Source organism: Camelus ferus, chromosome 3 (assembly GCF_009834535.1).
Source record: "Camelus ferus isolate YT-003-E chromosome 3, BCGSAC_Cfer_1.0, whole genome shotgun sequence".
Taxonomy (NCBI): Eukaryota; Metazoa; Chordata; class Mammalia; order Artiodactyla; family Camelidae; genus Camelus; species Camelus ferus.
In genome coordinates, this window is record NC_045698.1 from 33,925,197 (window position 1) to 33,943,845 (window position 18,649).

An 18,649-nucleotide genomic window follows, 5' to 3' on the forward strand; every position below is an offset into this window, starting at 1 on the left:
TTAAAAACCAAATTATTTTATAAGGAACTCCACAGATTAAAAATGTCTCCCACATCTTCATTGCTGCAGTTTTAGGGCCAACTCAAACAGTGTTTTGACTAGCCCATTTCTGACATTTTACATAATGAGGTCAGAAAGGGCTTCATTTCTTTGTTACTTGGGAAATCTCCATTTCCTAGCAACATTTATCTTTAGATGGCAAATAGCAGCAATTATGAAAATCATGCTTTTCGAAGGACAGTGCCACCTAGTGAGGTAAGCAGGCCAGCTCTTTGCCTGATGAACTCAGAAAATGATCTAGTGTCTCCCTTTCCCATCACGTACTGGGAGAAATGCTGAAATTCCTCACCAGAAGCTGCACACAGATTACAGTAGTTATTGCAACACCCAGGAACAAGTCCAGCGAGGAGCATCAGGGATGCACAGTGTGTTTTGTCGTTGTGCAGATTCAGCAGGCAGGGTTTCACAGAATGTCCTTCTCTCTGTTCTCAGTTGTAAACAGAACAGCAGCAGGGGAAGGTGCTGGAAATAGTAGGTCTCTACTACTGCATTCTTATAATTGATCTTGCAGAGACAAATGGCAAAGCACTGTGGACATAAAATAAAAGTCTAAATTAAAGCTAAAGTGCATCTCAGTCATTTAAATTAGAGGGCACTTTGTATGTGAGATTAAAATAATGTATTTGAATGTTTGATTGATTTCCCCCATTTAATCTAGTCCTATAAAAATTCAATTACTGATGTATTTGTTAACAAACTGATGCCAGTAAATAAAGAGTAAGTAAGTTTGATTTCACAAGTTTGATTGCTGTCACGCCTCGATGAAAGGGCAGTTTGACTCTCTTAAAAGTATGTGCTAGTTTTAACTTATTGGCAAGGCCAAAGAAATCAGTAACTCCCTCCAAAAGTAAATAAATCAACATTCCATTAATCCCCTCAGGAGCTTGTGACTTTGGGTTGGTAAATATTTTGCAGGTAGCACACTCCCATAGAATACTGTGGATTAGCTCTGTGTGTCAGTAAAGAGCTTCAATGAGGGTACAGAATCTTTTAAAAATGTGTGATTGAATGGCCATGTGTCCCGGAGCCCTGTCAGAAAGTCCCCTCCTGTTCTGGAAGTGATACCCACAGCCAGACATTAGAGCAAATGCAAACCCAGAATCCCTAAACCCTCTATCAAACAATGCAATTCTAAGAGGAAATATGGCAGGAAATATGGGTGAGGCTGGTAGAGTCAAGAAACCTATTTAAATATGTGAATCAACTGTTGTCAGTCCTGTGACTTATCAGGTAAGTTTAGCCTAACGTGTCAGGAGTGAGGGTAAGCACAGAGCTTTCAACCACCTGGATCCAAAGCACCAGAGGACGAGCCTACACAAGCCCACTAGAGAAGAACAGAAGCGTGGATAGATGTCTCAAGTCCTCCAGCAAGAGTGGGGAAGCGAGCGGTCAAGAATGTGAACCTCAGTCCTTCTGCTAACCTTCCGTGTCTCCACCCACCCCAGCCCCACCTAGGAATCTGGGGTTGAGAAATGTGTGGCTAAAAAGGTCCTAAAGATGCTAGAAGTTCTGGTTGGTAGAGACCACAGACTGTACCAGGTTTCTGTCTTCTGTAAATCAGCAATGTGCTTAAGGCGATTTCTACATTACAGCTACAGCTGACCAGTCGGCCGCTTCTTTTGAGATGGAAATGTCTCAGACGGGCTTCAGTGCTCATTATTCACAGGTATGTCACCCAGCTGGTAAAAAATAAAATATCTTTTTGTTTGAGATTTCCTTTCCCAAACCCAATACCAAGGTATCAGCATTATAAGCGCAACTTGCAGTTCACTTGTTTCCAGTCCAAAGAGGCAAACACTATTTCATAAGCTTCTTGTTAGGAAAAAATGTTATGTTACACAGCTCACTATATTGTACTGATAATTGCAAATCAGTGTGAGGTCTGCTTTCTGTAAATCTACATCTAGCTAAATAAATATTTAATTTAATATAGTGGCTAAAAATATAAAATGTATATTTTTTTCAGTGTTGAGGTACCCAAGGGTCTTGCTGGAATGCCATGTTCAAGACCCAGATTCTTAGCATCCATAAGGCAAAAAGATTGGAAAAGATATCCCTTGTAGTTGATGGAAGAAAAGGTACCATGGTCCCTGCACAGGAATACTGACATTTCAATGTGCAGTTGTACTGTATAACCTAGGATGCTTTACTTGCTCTGCCTCAGTTTCCTTTTCTGTAAAATAGGGGTGAAAATCATGGCATCTAGCCCAAAGGGTCATTGTGATAATTATATGAATTAATATATGTAAAGCACTTTGAATAGTACCTATCGTATTAATGCTATGTAAGTGTTTGCTCTTACTACTTTTGTTAAATGTTGTTTTCTTTATTTGGATATAAGGACTGGGTCATGCTTGGAGCTGTGGGAGCCTACGATTGGAATGGAACAGTCATCATGCAGAAGGCTAATCAAATCCTAATTCCCCAAAACACCACCTTTAATGTTGAGTCTACGAAGAATGAACCTCTTGCTTCTTACTTAGGTAAAGTTTGGATGTCATGGATAGAAAGTTGCTTTTTCACATTTTTGTGTTTTTAAAATTTTCTTAGCTTAATTTTCTCATATTTTTATAAGCATACCTATATACAACCATGTAAGAGAGATCATTTCTAAGGGTTAGATGTTTTCCAGGACCCGTGAAAGTTTCCAGACCTCTGAGTAGCCTTAGTAAAAATAACAGAACATGGGAGAGCGTTTCTCGGAGGGGCTGCTAGCGCTGGGAATGATTTGGACTGATATTCACACTTTTTGAGGACCTCTCTGTCTGACATTCTCGTTAACTACAAGAAGTGCTTCAGGTCGAGTGGACAGGAAGCAGAGTTAGGAAAAGAAACCTTAACTCAGCCTATATCCTGAAGATTAGGCTCCCATATTCTTTTAAATATCCTGTATCATTTGTTCCTTTCTATGGGTCTTAATTTTGGAAAGTAAACTTTTCATCTATTTTGTCATATGGCTGCTTCTTTAATACTTCTGTTCACAATCAGGCACATGAACGATTTTCCAAAGGCTTGTCTAAAACGAGGAGGTGTGTGTCTGGTGTCACTTTATTTTGGATCTGTGCCCGGCCGGGGTTGGCCAGGGGACTCTTTTATCACTGGATGATTTCAGTAAACAGTTGGGAGAGTCTAGGATAGAAAGGACCCCCAGGATATGTTTCCTAGCCCCCCTATTCACTCAACAAATATTTAGGGGGCACCTGTCCCGCCCCAGGCATCATTTTCGGTGCTGGGGGTGCAGGGGTAAAGAAAACAAAGACCGTGCAGTGGTCATACTTTAGCATGTTTGGATTCCTCTTTGTGATATTTCTGTCCTGGGAGGGGTGAGTCTTTTTCTCTCTCTATCCCAGCTTTCTTCTGTTTTACAAAGAAGGTGGCAGGTGTTTACTAGCACGTCCACACGTCTTATTCAAGGGCGTGTATTAAAGCTGTAGCGTCAGCAGGATTTAAGAAGAATGAAAAGTCTGAGTTTAGATAATTAAAAGTATAGCAGGAAGCAGCAGGTATAACGTGAATGCTAAAACCCCTTAAGACATGTTGAAATGTGCTAATGAAAGTCTAGTCTATTTCCCATAAAAGTCCTATTTCATTCTACCCTAAGCAAGGAGCAGCTAAAGTATTCTAAGCATTGTCCTAAGCATCACACATTATAAAAGAAAATGCCAAACTAGGATTGCCAGTAAAAAATTATCTACAAGATACAGAGCTGGAAACAGTCCCCATCTACCCATCCTTCTCCTCACCAAACCTGAAGAAATTGATGGTTAGAAAACAAAATGTACACTGCATGTCTTTTAAATATTTGGAGGATTATTATGTAAAAATTAAGGGGTTGCCATTAAAATTCATGTTTTTTATCATTAAAAGAAATATTAGAAAGCATATAGTAAACATCTAATTTTCCAAATTAAGAAATAGAGAAATATAAATGTTGCATCACAACTACCTGTGGCAGGAATGAAACTAGAATCTGGGTCTCAATTCTTATTCCAGTGTTCATTTTGCAGTACCAAAAATGCCTGATTCTGGGTTGATCAAGAAAGCACTTATAGATAGTGAGAACCTGCAGTGTGCCAAACACTGAGTTATAAAATGAGAATAACAAGATAAATAAGAGGTATCTATCCCTGCCTTGATGAAGCTTACCTTTTTGGGTGAGAGACAATACTGAACCAAGCAATTACTATCAGTATAATATGTGCTATGATATAGAATGCGTAAAAAGAGGACAGGAGGTTAGGTTAGATGGCTTCTAAAGGGTCTTCAAGATTCTCTAAGACTATTCTACGTGAAACGCCTTGAAATCAAGGACCAGTTTTGCCTGAGGCTTCTTTCCATCCTAGATAGAAGAATCAGAGGATGCTAATTCTCATACGTAATGGTGGCATATACATTAGTGTAACTTTCTAGGAAAGTCATTTGACAATGTTTATCCAGAGCCATAAAAATGTTTACACCACATTGACCTAAATTTTTTACTTCTGAGGATCTAACCTAAGGGGAAAAAATCCAATTAAAGAATGCCATGGGAGCAATTGTTTTAATTGTATTATTATTTATGGTATTGGGATAAATGGCATATCCTAAATGTCCAGAAGTATAGGGCTAGTTAAGTATATGTTGATGGTACATTATGAAACCATAAAAATAAAAATTATAAAGCTGCTGATCCCATGATACTAAAGACTTGAAGTGATTAGGGCACTGGACGTACAGTCAGTCAGAGATACTCTGAGGTCATGGAGACTTGAGTTTGTTTTCTGACCTTGCTCCTGGCTATGACTTTAGGCAAATTACATTATTTCTCAAAGCCTCAATTTGCTTATGTCTAAAAAAAGTATTTTACATAAATATAGTAATTATTTATAATGTATTATATGTATATTTGGATTGTTATGAATATAAAATTAAATAATACCTATAAAGTATTTAGTATTATGCTTGATAGACAGTCAACACTCAATAGGTGCTGCCTGTTATTGCGCTAGCATGTGATGTTATATAATAAACATTCCTCTTATTAGTAGTATGACAGGCAGAATAATGACCCCAAAGATGTCCATGTCCTAATCCCCAGACCCAGATCTTATATGTCAAAAGGGGCCTTGCAGGTGTGATTAAGTTAAGCATCTTGAGATGAGATTATCCTGGGATATCCTGGCTGGGCCCAGTCTCATCACATGGGCTCTTAAGTCAGAGAAGATCTCCTATTTGTGGCCAGAAGATAGAACTATAGAAAAATGGTCACAGAGACGCAATTTTGTTGGCTTTAAAGATGGAGAAGGGGGGCCACAAGCCACGGAATGTGAGTGGTCTCTAGAAGGCACCATGGGCAAGGAAATGGACTCCCTTTTAGAGCCTCTGGAAAGACCCCGGCCCTGCCAACGCTGTGATTTTAGCCAGAGAGACCTAGGTCTGACTTCCAACTTTAAAAGATAAAAAAATTTGTGCTGTTTTAAGTCACCAAATTTGTGAAAATTTGTTACAGCAGCAATAGAAGACTAATACAAGTATATTACATAAAATACTAACAGTAGCTGACATTAATACTGCTACTAATTAGTACTGAATATTTACATTAAAGACGCTGTGTGAAGTCCACCAAGATGTGAGTGACATTGTCACTACTCTAAGGAAGTTCACACATTTTAACAGCACATTTAATAAAATATTAAATAATAATGTTATTTGATAAATAACACTAGAATATTTTTGATATTCTGAATGATGACAAAGTGATTAAATTCCTTAAAAACAAATAGCCTTAAAGAACCCTAAATCTATTATTTTAAAAATATTTGGGGTAATGGTTTCCTTAAAGCAGACTTAGAGAATTCAAGACTTAAAGATATTGCTGCAAGCAAGATAAAATTAATAGAACCTTCAATCCTGACCACAGTATTTATGATTCTTCTCTTTCCAGAAAAGGAAATTTGGAGGCGTGTTGTCTACAGGGTGCTAAGATGATGTTTTTTTCTGTTTCAGAACTCATTTCATTAGCTTAGTCACAGGTCACTGCCTTAGACATTTTGCCAACATAAATAAAGTCAAATATATGTAAGATTTATTTCAAAATAGAAAAAGAGGGCAGGGAGAAAGAAAGAATTCAGGAGAGAAAGACAGCTTTTTCCCCCTAAATATTATTCTAAATCTAAAATTAGGCTTTCAAAATGTTTCCTCACGTGGGTTATAAACTAAGAAGAGATTGAACATGTTCACCTGAAATCTGTGTAGATTGCAAGTTGTTAGACTATGGAAATTCATATAGAGGAAACAAAGTAAGAAACAGATAGTCTGTAAAAAATCCCAAACTAACCACTAATGATCAGAAAGAAGTAGTAATTGAAGCTGTGGAACCTCCCTTTGGATAGTCATGCGCCCATCTTTCTGTAACCCAGTGATGGCTTTCTGCCCATATGTGCTTAGCAGGTGGTTTTGCTGTAACAATCCAGTCGATGGAATTGTGTTCCCTGCCTCCCCCGCCCACAGTTTGCTAATCATGCCTGACTAACTCCAAAGAAAAAGTACAGACGTGAGGCAAACGCATGAGATTCAGACAGATCATACCTGTTTCCCATTACCTCACCAGATCCTAGCAGTTTTCTCATGAGAGCCAACAGGAGTCACTCTTTATAAATCCACACACAGAGCTACACCAGCAACTTTTCTTTCTCTTCAAATGTGTGCCTTTTTCAGAAAGTGATGTTAAGCTTTTAAATCTTTATAATGATTTTCCTTTTATTAAAATTTGACTTTCCTGGGACCCCTTTCTCAATCCCTCTTCACTGTCTTTGGACGCCAGAGCTTCAACCAGGACTGCCTCACTGGTTGTTTCTGCCCCTGTGAAGATTTCATCTAATAGTTTTAGTTATGGAGTGTGACTCATCAAAGTGAATTAAATAATCACACAACTCCAAGCCTCAAACATAGTTTTCAACTTATTTTTTTAAAGATTCTTTTATCAGTTTGCATTCATAGCTCTAAAAGTTGAAAAAAAAAAAAAAGCAAATCAATGTATCCTAACACTCATCCCATTCCGTTGTTCGTATTTCTTAGTAGCAACATGAAATAAAGCAGCCTTTGTTTTGCATATTCTCCTCCGTTTTATTTATGTTATAAACTTGATCCTAAAGTTTTTGTTTTTTCAACAATACTGTGGTTAGTAACATAAAAATATAACACATTACATGTTTAAAAATAATAGTCTATTTACAGTTAAATTATTAAATTAATACTAAACTATTAAATTTACAGTCTATTATGTATAGTTTTTTTTTTAAAAGCTCTAAGATGGATGAAGAAATGAAAATGTGAGAAAAATATTCATGAAGGAAAATACGGCTGAGGAATTGTGTTCCTTTAGCACTTGTAAGAATAAACATATTTTAGTACAAAACCTCTGTGTCTTTTTAAAAGTTTTGGAGGAAAGTGGAACTGTTGTCTTATGGTAAAATATACTTGGTTAGTATATATTATCAATATAGTCATTTTCTCAGTAAGAAATGCTGTTCTGTGGCATTTTGAAAAATAATTTGCCCTCTGCTCCAATGATGGTCAACTCTGGTTATTAGAACATTTCTTCCTCTTGTAGAGTTGAAATCTGCATGTGGTAATTTTTATCTATTGATTTAGCTCTTTTCTCTGGAGATACAAAGAATGTTTAATTCTTCACTCAAAAATTAATAATAATCTGCCTTAAAGACATACTTTAAATTTTTAAAGGGCATGAAACCCTAATTAAAAAGAGGAATGATTAAAGATGAAAAGCTATTCAAGCTCACTTTTAATTAAACAAATGAAAATCACAATCACAGGAAGGTGATATTGGTAGATTGTTTAACACCCATCAGAACAGCCACAAATTTAAATTGTAGTAATGATACCTAATGTTTGTGAGAGTTTGGTGAAACTACTCTCTTAGATGGCTGTTCATGGAATAGTATACATGCTAGTATAAATGTTCTGGAAACAATTTGCCATACACTATAAGAACCATCAAAAATTTGATCTAGTAATCTGTTCCTTGAAATTTATCGTCAAAAAAATCCAAAAGAAAGAAAACAAATTAAATGCTCAATGATGTCTTTGCAGGCTTTAAGTGTAATGCCAAAAAATTAAAAACCACCTAAATTCCACCATTCCATCAGGGAATGGTCTTGCAGTATAAACAGAATGTATTCATACCTTAACTCAGAGAAATAAGCTTCAACCATTTAACATTACAATTAAAAAACTAGGCCAGCAGTACAGAAGAGGTTTACATTTATTGTGATTCCAACTGTATAAAATGATCAATTATCAATTTGTATAGTACAAACACATGGATCCAAATGAAATACAATTGATTTAGTACAAAGGAGTAAATTGAAACTACAAGAGTTTGTGTGTGTGTGTGTGTGTGTGTGTGTTTTCTGTTGTTGTTATATCACTAATGCCTTTAAAAAAATGAAAAACTGAGGTTAGGGAAAAATACCTTTTTAGGACAAAGCAGTTAGGGTAGATTATCAGGGAGCACACTAAAAGCTCCTACCAAAACAAACTTATTTGCATTAAAGTATATTTTTTTTTTAAAAAAGAGAAAAGTCCATATAAACACAGAAAAATGATTCCCTACCATTTAAAATGGAGCTTAACTTATTCCTTGCACACTCCAAGGGGCCAGCGAGTACACGTGGTGTCTCTCTTTTGTTAGGTTACACAGTAAACTCCGCCACTGTCCCTGGAGATGTGCTCTACCTTGCCGGACAGCCGCGATACAATCATACAGGCCAGGTCATCATCTACAGGATGGAAGATGGAGACATCAGCATTCTCCAGACACTCAGTGGAGAACAGGTACCCTTCAAAATTATTGTTTTCAACTAATCCATTCATACTGTTTGTAAACTTAACTGTCTACTGTCCTAAACTTAAAAAAAAAAAAAAAACAGCACCCCCACATACACCATCAACTGTGAACAGGGCCCTGAGTTAGTTTCCCTGGAGACATGTAAAGTGTCTCCATCTTTGGCCTCAGGAACATTTCAGCCGGAAGGAGGCAGAGGTACGGTGTGTAGATAATGATGTAGATACAGACGTACAAATACATATCAGAAAAAGAAATCTAAAACATTAAGAAGCATGAAGGTGCCAGTGCCACAGACAATAAATTCAGAAGGTGGAAAGATTCCTTTTTAAGCAAGGATTGGTACAGGAAGTCTTAATATGAGCTAAAGTGTGGGCTAGATGAAAGACAGAGTGTAGACAGGTAGGAAGAGCAGGCCAAGAGCCAGTGAAAAAGAAGTGGGCCCCCATTGGGTGAGGTTTTGAATGGCAGACTAAAGAATTTGGATTTTTCTCCTGGAGGTGATGGGAAGTAATCTATAACATGTAAAATCAGGGAAGTCTCATTAGATAATATGGAATATTAAAAGTAATTTAAGAAATCATATATGCAATGTGCAAACATAAGTGTGTATATAACTATTTTTTTAAACTGAAAGAAATACCTATGGTATTGTTGGTTATTATTAAATTGTGATCATTTGGACAATTTTTATTACTTTTTGCATAGTTTTCTGTGTTTTACAGGTGTTCTAGAATGAGAATTTATTAACTATTCTACAGTCCTCACTGGTGGGGGCATTCTTCAGCTTCACTAAATATTTCACTAAATATTCTAGACACACACATGCAAACCACTTGGAAGGGCAGGGCAGCACCAGCCTCCACCCCTCCATTAGCCCTGGCTGAAGCCCTGCAGCCCTACAACAGGACCGCCTAGGTGCCAGGAGACAGACACTTCGGGCAGGTGCAGGAGCTGCTCTAGCTTTAAAGCCCCACAGGAGCCATCATCTTTACAATAGCACCACAGACACAGCTCCTAGCAGTCCTGCTAAGAGCATGCAGTCACAGGGGTCACTGCATTCTAGGAAGCCCAGCATAGGTTATCTCCATCCAGTATTTGAAGTTCCACCAAGTGCAGTGAGCCAGTGAGGTTATTTTTACCACATTCAGTGTTACTAAGTACCATAGTTGAAATCCTTCCCTCATATTTCCAGGGGACCAGAGTCAGAGTAAGCCAAAGGCCAGATTCTCATTTACCAGGTGCAAGGATGTAATTAGCCCTTTGCCCACATTTATAACCAGAAAATGCATCAACAACAACAACAAAAGGCTCTTTTTGGAGCTCAAGGATATGGCGAGAAGACCTGAGATGACATATCAACAATAAAAATGGAAAAGGAAGGTCTGTGGCAGACTTGAATAAGGAAGAACTGGCAAGACTGTTAAATGAAGCGTTTGGATGACACCTTAGGTCTCCAAATGAGTTATCACTCTATTAATTGTCTATGAGGCAGGAAACATAGAATTTCATTTGAAAAGTGCTTATGAACATTTGAAGAGAGAATCACAAATGATTTAAATAATGATTTGATTTCAAGCCTGGGAATCTGGGAGAAAGATGGCACTATGATTAGAATGCCAGCATCTCAGGCAGTTGAGATATTTTTTTAAAGTGGTATTTTTAAAAGTGGTTTTAGACATGTTTTCTGTAACAAGGAACACAAATTCAAATGGTTGCAGGTAGAGAGTGGGTAAAGCAAATAAAAAAGCTGCTGGATAGAAGACGATGGGGGGGTGGGAGCCATGGCCTGGGCAGCTTGTGGACCATCTAAAGGTTCAGCTCCCACTCAGCTCCAGGTGACTATTGCTGTGTAGAAATAAAAGTCCAACAATGCCAGATCTGCCAACATTTTGTGTTTGTAGTTAATTAATTAATTAGACCTTCTAAACCCTTCATAAGCCTGTGAGAAAAATCAATATGGAGCATCTGTCTAAATGTCTAGCAATGTGTAGGAATGTGGAACTGGAGTCCTGAGAAGGAGGTGGAGTGAAATTTGCCATTTGAGATAATAGAAATGTTTGGGAAGAGCTGGTCATCTAAGGTGAGGGGTCTGAACTCAGGGGAGGCCAAAACCTAGGGGACAGAAGAAGAGAAAGGAGCCAGCAAAATGAAAAGAAAGGGTGGGCTGTGATATCATGGCAGAATCAGGAGAACAAAAGTAAAATCATGGAAGCCAAGACAGGAAGTTTCAATGAGAAAATTTTCAAGAGAAACAAATATCAAACACAGGTTGATACTTGGGAAACTTGCACAGATCTCCTGGATTTCCCTAAAATTCATCCCTATATTTAAAAGAGAAAATATAATCCTACAAGGGGATGGTCCCCCTGCAATCCATCTTTTTATATTTCTCTGTCTTTCATAGCTGCTGGGACAAGACTTAGCCATATCACTGAGTACACAGTCTTCTAAGACTCTAAGATGAAATGTGCTGCCCCATTGCTCCGAGACAGTTCAGTTCCTCACGATGTATTTAATTTCATACTTTCACCTTACTGTATTTAAACATGTACTGAAGCCATTCGGGAATGCCTTCTGTTGTTTATTTCATTTATTTTCTTTAAAAGTCATTATATTATTTCTGATCTTTTCTGATTTGTGGAGAAGAGAGGTTTGGGTGAAATCCAAAGGAAATCACTCTTCTGGATTTGTATAAGCTATAGAAACAGAGGTTTTTAGCTTCCTTGAGAATTTCTGATGTTCACAGTGTTTTGTTCTGCTTTGTTTCATATCCTAGATCGGTTCCTACTTTGGCAGCGTTTTAACAACAATTGACATTGATAAAGATTCTAATACTGACATTCTTCTGGTTGGAGCCCCCATGTACATGGGAACAGAGAAAGAGGAACAGGGAAAAGTGTACGTGTACGCTCTGAACCAGGTAATGGTAACTGTGAGTTTGGTAGAGACCTAGGACAATCTCTTCCTTTCTTAAATTTTCAATTAATTATGTTGTTCTAATTTTCTTCACTCACTTCGGAAAAAGGAGGAAAGAGGCTTTCAGGGCCAATCAACCCCACTAACCCCTCAGTCTCTAAATAAACATTTAGAATTCTAACAAAGTATTTCAAAACACTAGACATCTTCTGCTTGTAAATGTGAACTTTGGGTACAGATTATGTGAAATAAAGGTAAATAAATTGTGTTAAATTGCTAAATAAACTCACAAGGCAAACATTCATGAGCTCTGGCCTAGAGGTGGGTAATGTTAACATTTAAAGCTGTGTGTGTGTGTGTGTGTGTGTGTGTGTGTGTGTGTGTGTGTGTGTGTGTGTGTGTGTGTGTCTGAAGGAGGCAGGGAGAGAGATTGTGGAGAAACAGTGAATTGTAGGCAATGACACTAAGACACTTTGAGCAACCTGCTATGGTCTTTGGAATACTTCACTGGGCTAGAACGAGATCTGGTTTTTCTGATCCTACCTTTAGGCATCATTTGCTAAGTGAAATAATTCTTGATTTCTTCATTAAAAGAATTGTTTGCTGTTTACAGCAAAGTCAGGATGTGTCTATTTGGTTTGTTAAGTTCTTAGAGCCTGTCCCATATTAATTATTTTAAATCATAAATTACATATCTTTCTCCCTATCATATTTTTGCTTCTTCCTGTCAACTTCTTTTGGTCCTTTGTTACTTTCCCCTTTTTTCCCAAGAAAGTGTGTTCCTGTTCGTCATTGCTAGTACTTTCTGTCCTTTATAGGAGAAAATACATAGAGACTTTTCCAAAAAGCACAATAATGGGTGAAGAAAGGATAGTGAAACAACCTGAGGGTTTAAAAATCCAGTGCTTCAGCTTTAAAAAGCTGCTGTGACTTATACACTCACTCGGTTACATTGAAAAGAGAATCGTTAAAATCCTCAGTATGTTGTCTTTCCCACACTTCTACAGTCTGTTTTTTGAAATCTCTAACTTTGCTCTCAGCTAGGCATACTTTTTAAGAAATTTTACAAACTTTACCGTTGAAGTACAAATGGTTTCTAATAGCATTGATTTAGTAGGTACTTAAAAACTCCACTCGGCTGTAGTAATGATAGAAATCCATAAGTATCCTGTTTATCTTTCTTCCAGACAAGGTTTGAATATCAAATGAGCCTGGAACCCATTAAGCAGACTTGCTGTTCATCTCCGAAGCACAATTCATGCACCAAGGAAAACAAAAATGAGCCATGCGGGGCTCGTTTCGGAACAGCTATTGCTGCTGTGAAAGACCTCAACCTTGATGGATTTAATGACGTTGTGATAGGAGCCCCCCTGGAAGATGATCACGGGGGAGCCGTGTACATTTATCATGGAAGTGGCAAGACCATAAGGAAAGAATACGCACAAGTAAGAAGTCAAACCTACAGATTCTTTTATTCATTTGTTATTTTAGTGTAGCAGGAATGGATGTCACTGCAATACAACAACACTATATTGTCATGTAGTCAGTAACAGTGTATGGGTTTTTTTAAAGTTTTATTATTTATAGAGGTAATGCTGGTTTATTACTATAAATATAAATTTATATATATTATATATATGTATTTCCACTTCTGTGATTCTTGCCCTTAAGTGATAAGTGGATTCAATGCCAGGCATCACCTGTCTTGCTTCATTGAGTTATTTAACTTTTTTTTTCTGACTCTATTGGGAAACTGGATTTCTAATTCTCTCCTAAGTTTTCTTTGTAGAAGAATTACTTGTATTTTATTCTTTTGCCTAGTCTTTTTTTTCTGTTGTTACTTGCCTTGTCTCCATGATCTAAGCTTTTGAAATGGTAAAAAAGCAAAATTAAAGAACACTTTTTAATAATGCTATTTAACATCTACAATGTGTCTGATCCTAAACAGAGGGTACCACTTTCTAAATGAGAGAACAGTAATTATATGATTTAGCCAATAAAGGAGAAATTACAGTTTTTATATCCAATGCCTATGTTGTTATAATAAAATCATATTAAGCTTATATTTATGAATTAAATTGGTAAATTTTCTTCAAATAAACGTGGGTTTCTGAATGTTTATAATTTTCTCACAAGTAATCCCTCTTGAAGAAAATCTGAATAATTAAGCTTAACCTGCAGGGGTTTCTATTGTTCTTGTTTTACATTTATTGTCAGCTAATGGCTCTAATCTACAAATACCATTTTTTCCTACACGAGAAAAATATCAATTTACAGAAGTGATTCATGCATTATACAAAAAGAGAGTTTAAAGGAATTCTTCTAGTGTAACTGTCTGTTTTTAAGTAACCATAGTTAATTAAGCACTGAAAAACTACTTATAAATAAAATAGGATTCATTACTTTTTCCAGCTTGTATAACATGAGAAGAAAATGAGAACATCAATTATTTCTTTTTACATTTGACTGTTCTCTTTGGTTCTGTAGTCAAAAGAATTCTGAAAATCTATTCATGTCTTGTGAAGTTGTACTTAATTTTTCATAAAGTATAATGACATTACTAATGAAACAACAAAATAAAGGCGTATTTCAGTAACAACACTCCTACCCACTTAATAAGTAATTTTTTTCTGTTAAAAATCTTCATGGTATTTCTTAACTAAAAACAGACAGTATTAACTATTGGGGCGTGATGGAACCGGGAACCAGAGAAAGGAGTTTGTTTCTTGTGTTTTTACCACTTTATTCATTCAGTTTCACTCCTTCAAATTTAATGGAGTGGCATTTGCAGTAGACAAAAGAAGAATTTTTAAATCATTAATAAACAGAATAGATTGTCACAGGCAATTAATTTTGTAAAATGGTAGTAAATCAAGATGCAGCTTTAAGCAACAACAGAAAAGAATATTAGAGTTGAGTTTGTTTAATTATTGGCAGAATGCTTTCCCAAGGATATGTGAGCATTTGCTCATTCATTTCCGTGGTAACTAAAGGTGCTGTTTGTATATGGAGTGATCCAGAATCACACTGAATCAAGTCCTCCAGAAGCCATGGCGCAGATATCTCCTGATTTCTTTGTTGAAAAAATAAAGAAATTCTTTCCAATGAGCCACAGACATTTAAGCATGAAAAATGTTTCCATTTGGCCTATCTTGCTTCTTACTTTATGATATTTAAGTGGAAAACAGGAGGATAAGGAGATCCCAAGGTTAGAAGGGTCTATCAGTCCAATCTCCCTGCCATCGCGTTCTATTAAAATATTATCAGCTTGAACCTAAGCTAAGTCAGGAAGCACAGTGGTCAAACTAATGGTGCACGATAAGGGGCACAACTCAGTCTTCGAGAACTCCATGTTCACGTGTGCCTTCCCAACATTGTGGATACACGTGAATGAAATTGAGTCTCTTATGCTCTTGACTTTCAGGACCATTTTTGGCAGACAGTAAAGAATGCATATTGAAAAATGTATTTGATGGAATGTATTATTTATCCCCAGCTTCAAAGTTCAGTGAACCTCCAATTGACCCTAGGACTATTTTCTACTCCCTCTCTTGCTTGTAGGGTGTGTTTCCAGTATGTTTAAGTATCTCTGTGTCATGGAATTCGACAGGAACTAGAAAGCAGAGCCAATTACTCATAATGTTTTCCTTGAGGGTTAGACAAGATGACGTTATATAATTTTTCCCCTCTCTCTGGTGTCACTAACCCTGAAATGATTTTGTCTGAACTATAAAAAGAATATCCTTTGGGAACATCTGAGTAATTCCTCTTGTCTCCACATGAGGGGCCTATTGGGCAGGCTTCCAAAAGATCGCTAATTTTAATTGTTAACCAATCCAAGTTCTCAGATTTATTTGAAACTATTATTGAAGAGACTCTTCTGACATAAAAACTCTCTGCTGGGGTTTTTCACAGCGTATCCCATCAGGGGGAGATGGCGAGACACTGAAATTTTTTGGCCAGTCTATCCACGGAGAAATGGATTTAAATGGTGACGGTCTGACCGATGTCACTATTGGGGGCCTTGGTGGTGCTGCCCTCTTCTGGTAAGTATTTTAATAACACCCAATTAATTCCCCAGTCAGATAAAAATTATGCAGTTTGGGAATATGGAGAAGTTGATACATCTTAAAAATTAAAAAACCATATTAAAGGAACAAGTAGAATCAACTCTTAAGCTGCGGTATCTATTATGTGGCTGGCATTAAGGTAAGTTTTCTGTTTGGGGGGAGTCATAGGGGAAAAGAGGGCCTCATAAAGGAGATACATAGACAAGAAAGTTTCCCTAAATTTAAGTTGCTTACGAACTTTTAGGGGTAACTGACTCTTCATTCATTTACCTAATACATAGAGTTAGACAATTGTGCATCATTGTCTGATTGTGTTTATATTGTTAGTCAAGCAAAGAAGCATCTACAATAATACTTTTTCTCAGCCTTTAAAATGCCTACATCCCCAATGAATTTCAGTCAATTGTAAAACCTTCATCAATGGTTAGATACATTTATTAATGCCATTTATTAATGTTTTGATTGATTAGTAAAATAATAATCTATTAATTAATAACATTAATAACCAACTTGTAAACCAGTTAAAAAGATACAATTTCGAAAAAGGGTTCTGTTTGAAGAAAAGGTAACTAAAAAAAAAAAAATCAAGAATAACCTTAATGAGAAATGTATGTGATAATTTTGAAAAATATTACTAGCTTTGTTAAGACATATAAAGGAAGGATTTAGTAAATTTGAATAATGTATTGATGCCATGTCCCTTGATGGAAAGTCCACATGTTGATTCTTTCAAATTAATCATTGGTTTAATACAATTCAGATGGTCTTTTTCCAAAAATGTATGTAGGATAGTAAAGAAAATTGTGAGGTGACAACAGAAACTTGAAAATAGGTGACTTTATCAGAATTTAAGATAATGCTTAAGAACTAATAGTCAACTAAAAATTGTGCACCAAACTATACACAGATATGGTAAAAACTTTACCATTATGGTAAAAACTTTTTTTTAACTTTACAGTAGAGGGCAAGGAAAACTGACCGGTGATGCCTGGGAGGGAAGAATACGGGCAGCAACGACTGTGACTTTGTGGGGGGCCCACCCAAAGCAAGGATCCAAACCAGAAGTCACCAGTGTCAGGAACAAAGAGTACATTTAGTACATTTAGGTTTTGTTTGAACTGTTAATCCTGGATTAATTCATTAGGATAATCTTTACTCACAAATATTTATTGTATTCACCTTCTTATATTAAATATATACATATATGTTTTAAAGGCAGTTTTTATTCTCTAGTTTTGTTTCAAGGGCTTCTTACAAAGCTCTGAAAACAGAGCCTTTCCTGCTTCTGATCAAGGCTTTATTATTAATGGGCCAAAGTGACAGAATTGGGTCCCTGTAATCACCCAGCAAAATGGATTAACCCAGCATACTGCAGCATGAAGACCAAGATTTGCAATGCTTAAGGAGGGACTGAGAGTGGATATGGATGGCGGGTGATAAACAGAGGCCCGCCCAGCATTCAGAGAGCAGATAATGAAAGCCCCATTCTGTGGGACAGGCTGAGTCATCAAAGCTATAAAGATCTGTGCCCGGCAGAGAGGAGCTGTGGGGTGGGGAGTGGTCAAGGCAGCCTCATGCCTGGAGGGGCCAGACTTCCTAGCAGGGAACTAGACACACTCATTCGTTGCTGGCAAAAGGGTAAAGCAACTAAAACCCATTAGCAGGTATTTGTCACTAAGGTGTTTAAAAAGCCTTAAAATGTTCATACTTTTTAACAAGGAATTTACCTCCTAAAATTTTTTAAACATATAATCAGTGGTTAAAGATATATGATCTTTAGAGTGGGATCACATGCTGCAGGTAATAACTATTTAAAAAAAATTAAATATCCAATAAGAGGGAACTGAGTAAATAGATTATGGTTCATGCATATGTTGGATCAGTATACTGCCATTAAAAATAATGTTCTCAGAAGAATGTAAGTATTGGAAAGCTGTTCATTATATTATAAGTTTTTAATGTATGTTTACATATGTATATGGGCCAGTGTGTGTATATATATGTATAGATGCATGTATATGTGTGGGTCTCTCTGTGTGTATATATATATAAATGTGAATATATATGAATATATATATATTCTTCTGCAAAGACAAAAGTGCTTAGTGTACCAGTGTGAATGGTGATTATTGCTCAGTAGCAGAATTACAACTGATTTGTATTTCCTTTGTTTCCTTCATTGTGTTTCCATATTTTCTATGAGTAAATCATTGTAAAAGAAAAATAAAATTTTTCTTTTCAAATGCAAAAGCATAAGCAAGGAACTTTGTATTCACAAGATACCTTGCTCTAAAGAGCCAGTCTGGTTACAAGGCAGATTGATTCTCTGGCTCCATGCACTCTTCTTGCCTAATTTTGGATTACTCTGCTCTCACTGCAGGATTGGCTTTGGAATTATAAAAAACTGGGTTTAAATCCCAGTTTTACACTCTGGACAGCTTTTGACCTTAGGTTAAATACTTAATCTCTCAGAGCCTCAGTTATCTCACATATGAAACAGAGATAATAGTATGTCTTGCTATGAAGGTTAATATGAAGGTTAATTTCAAGTTTAAATGAATTAGAAAGAGCGTGTTGCCATGCTTCAGGTGCTGATCTGCTCCTCCTTCCCAGAAGCAGGGGCAGGGCTGAACCCACAGGAAAAACAGACAAGTGTTACAGTGCAGAAAAGTCGTCCAGGGGCCTCTCAACTCTTTCCAGATTGGGAACAAACTCGAAGGTGCTGAAAATATGGTTTGGATTCTGAGGTTGCACC

The 18,649-nt window shown here is 36.8% G+C and overlaps 1 protein-coding gene across 2 annotated transcripts in view; it reads left to right on the forward strand.

Annotated features, from left to right (window-relative positions):
* The window catches only part of ITGA1 (integrin subunit alpha 1), a 152,864-nt gene that overhangs the window by 96,667 nt on the left and 37,548 nt on the right, over positions 1-18,649 (forward strand). For both annotated transcript variants that reach the window (XM_032471957.1, XM_006185916.3), the window contains 6 exons: positions 1,653-1,726; positions 2,402-2,543; positions 8,753-8,895; positions 11,685-11,828; positions 13,012-13,269; positions 15,740-15,870. In XM_032471957.1, coding sequence (XP_032327848.1) covers positions 1,653-1,726; positions 2,402-2,543; positions 8,753-8,895; positions 11,685-11,828; positions 13,012-13,269; positions 15,740-15,870 — 892 coding nt within the window. The remainder of the gene's footprint in view (positions 1-1,652; positions 1,727-2,401; positions 2,544-8,752; positions 8,896-11,684; positions 11,829-13,011; positions 13,270-15,739; positions 15,871-18,649) is intronic.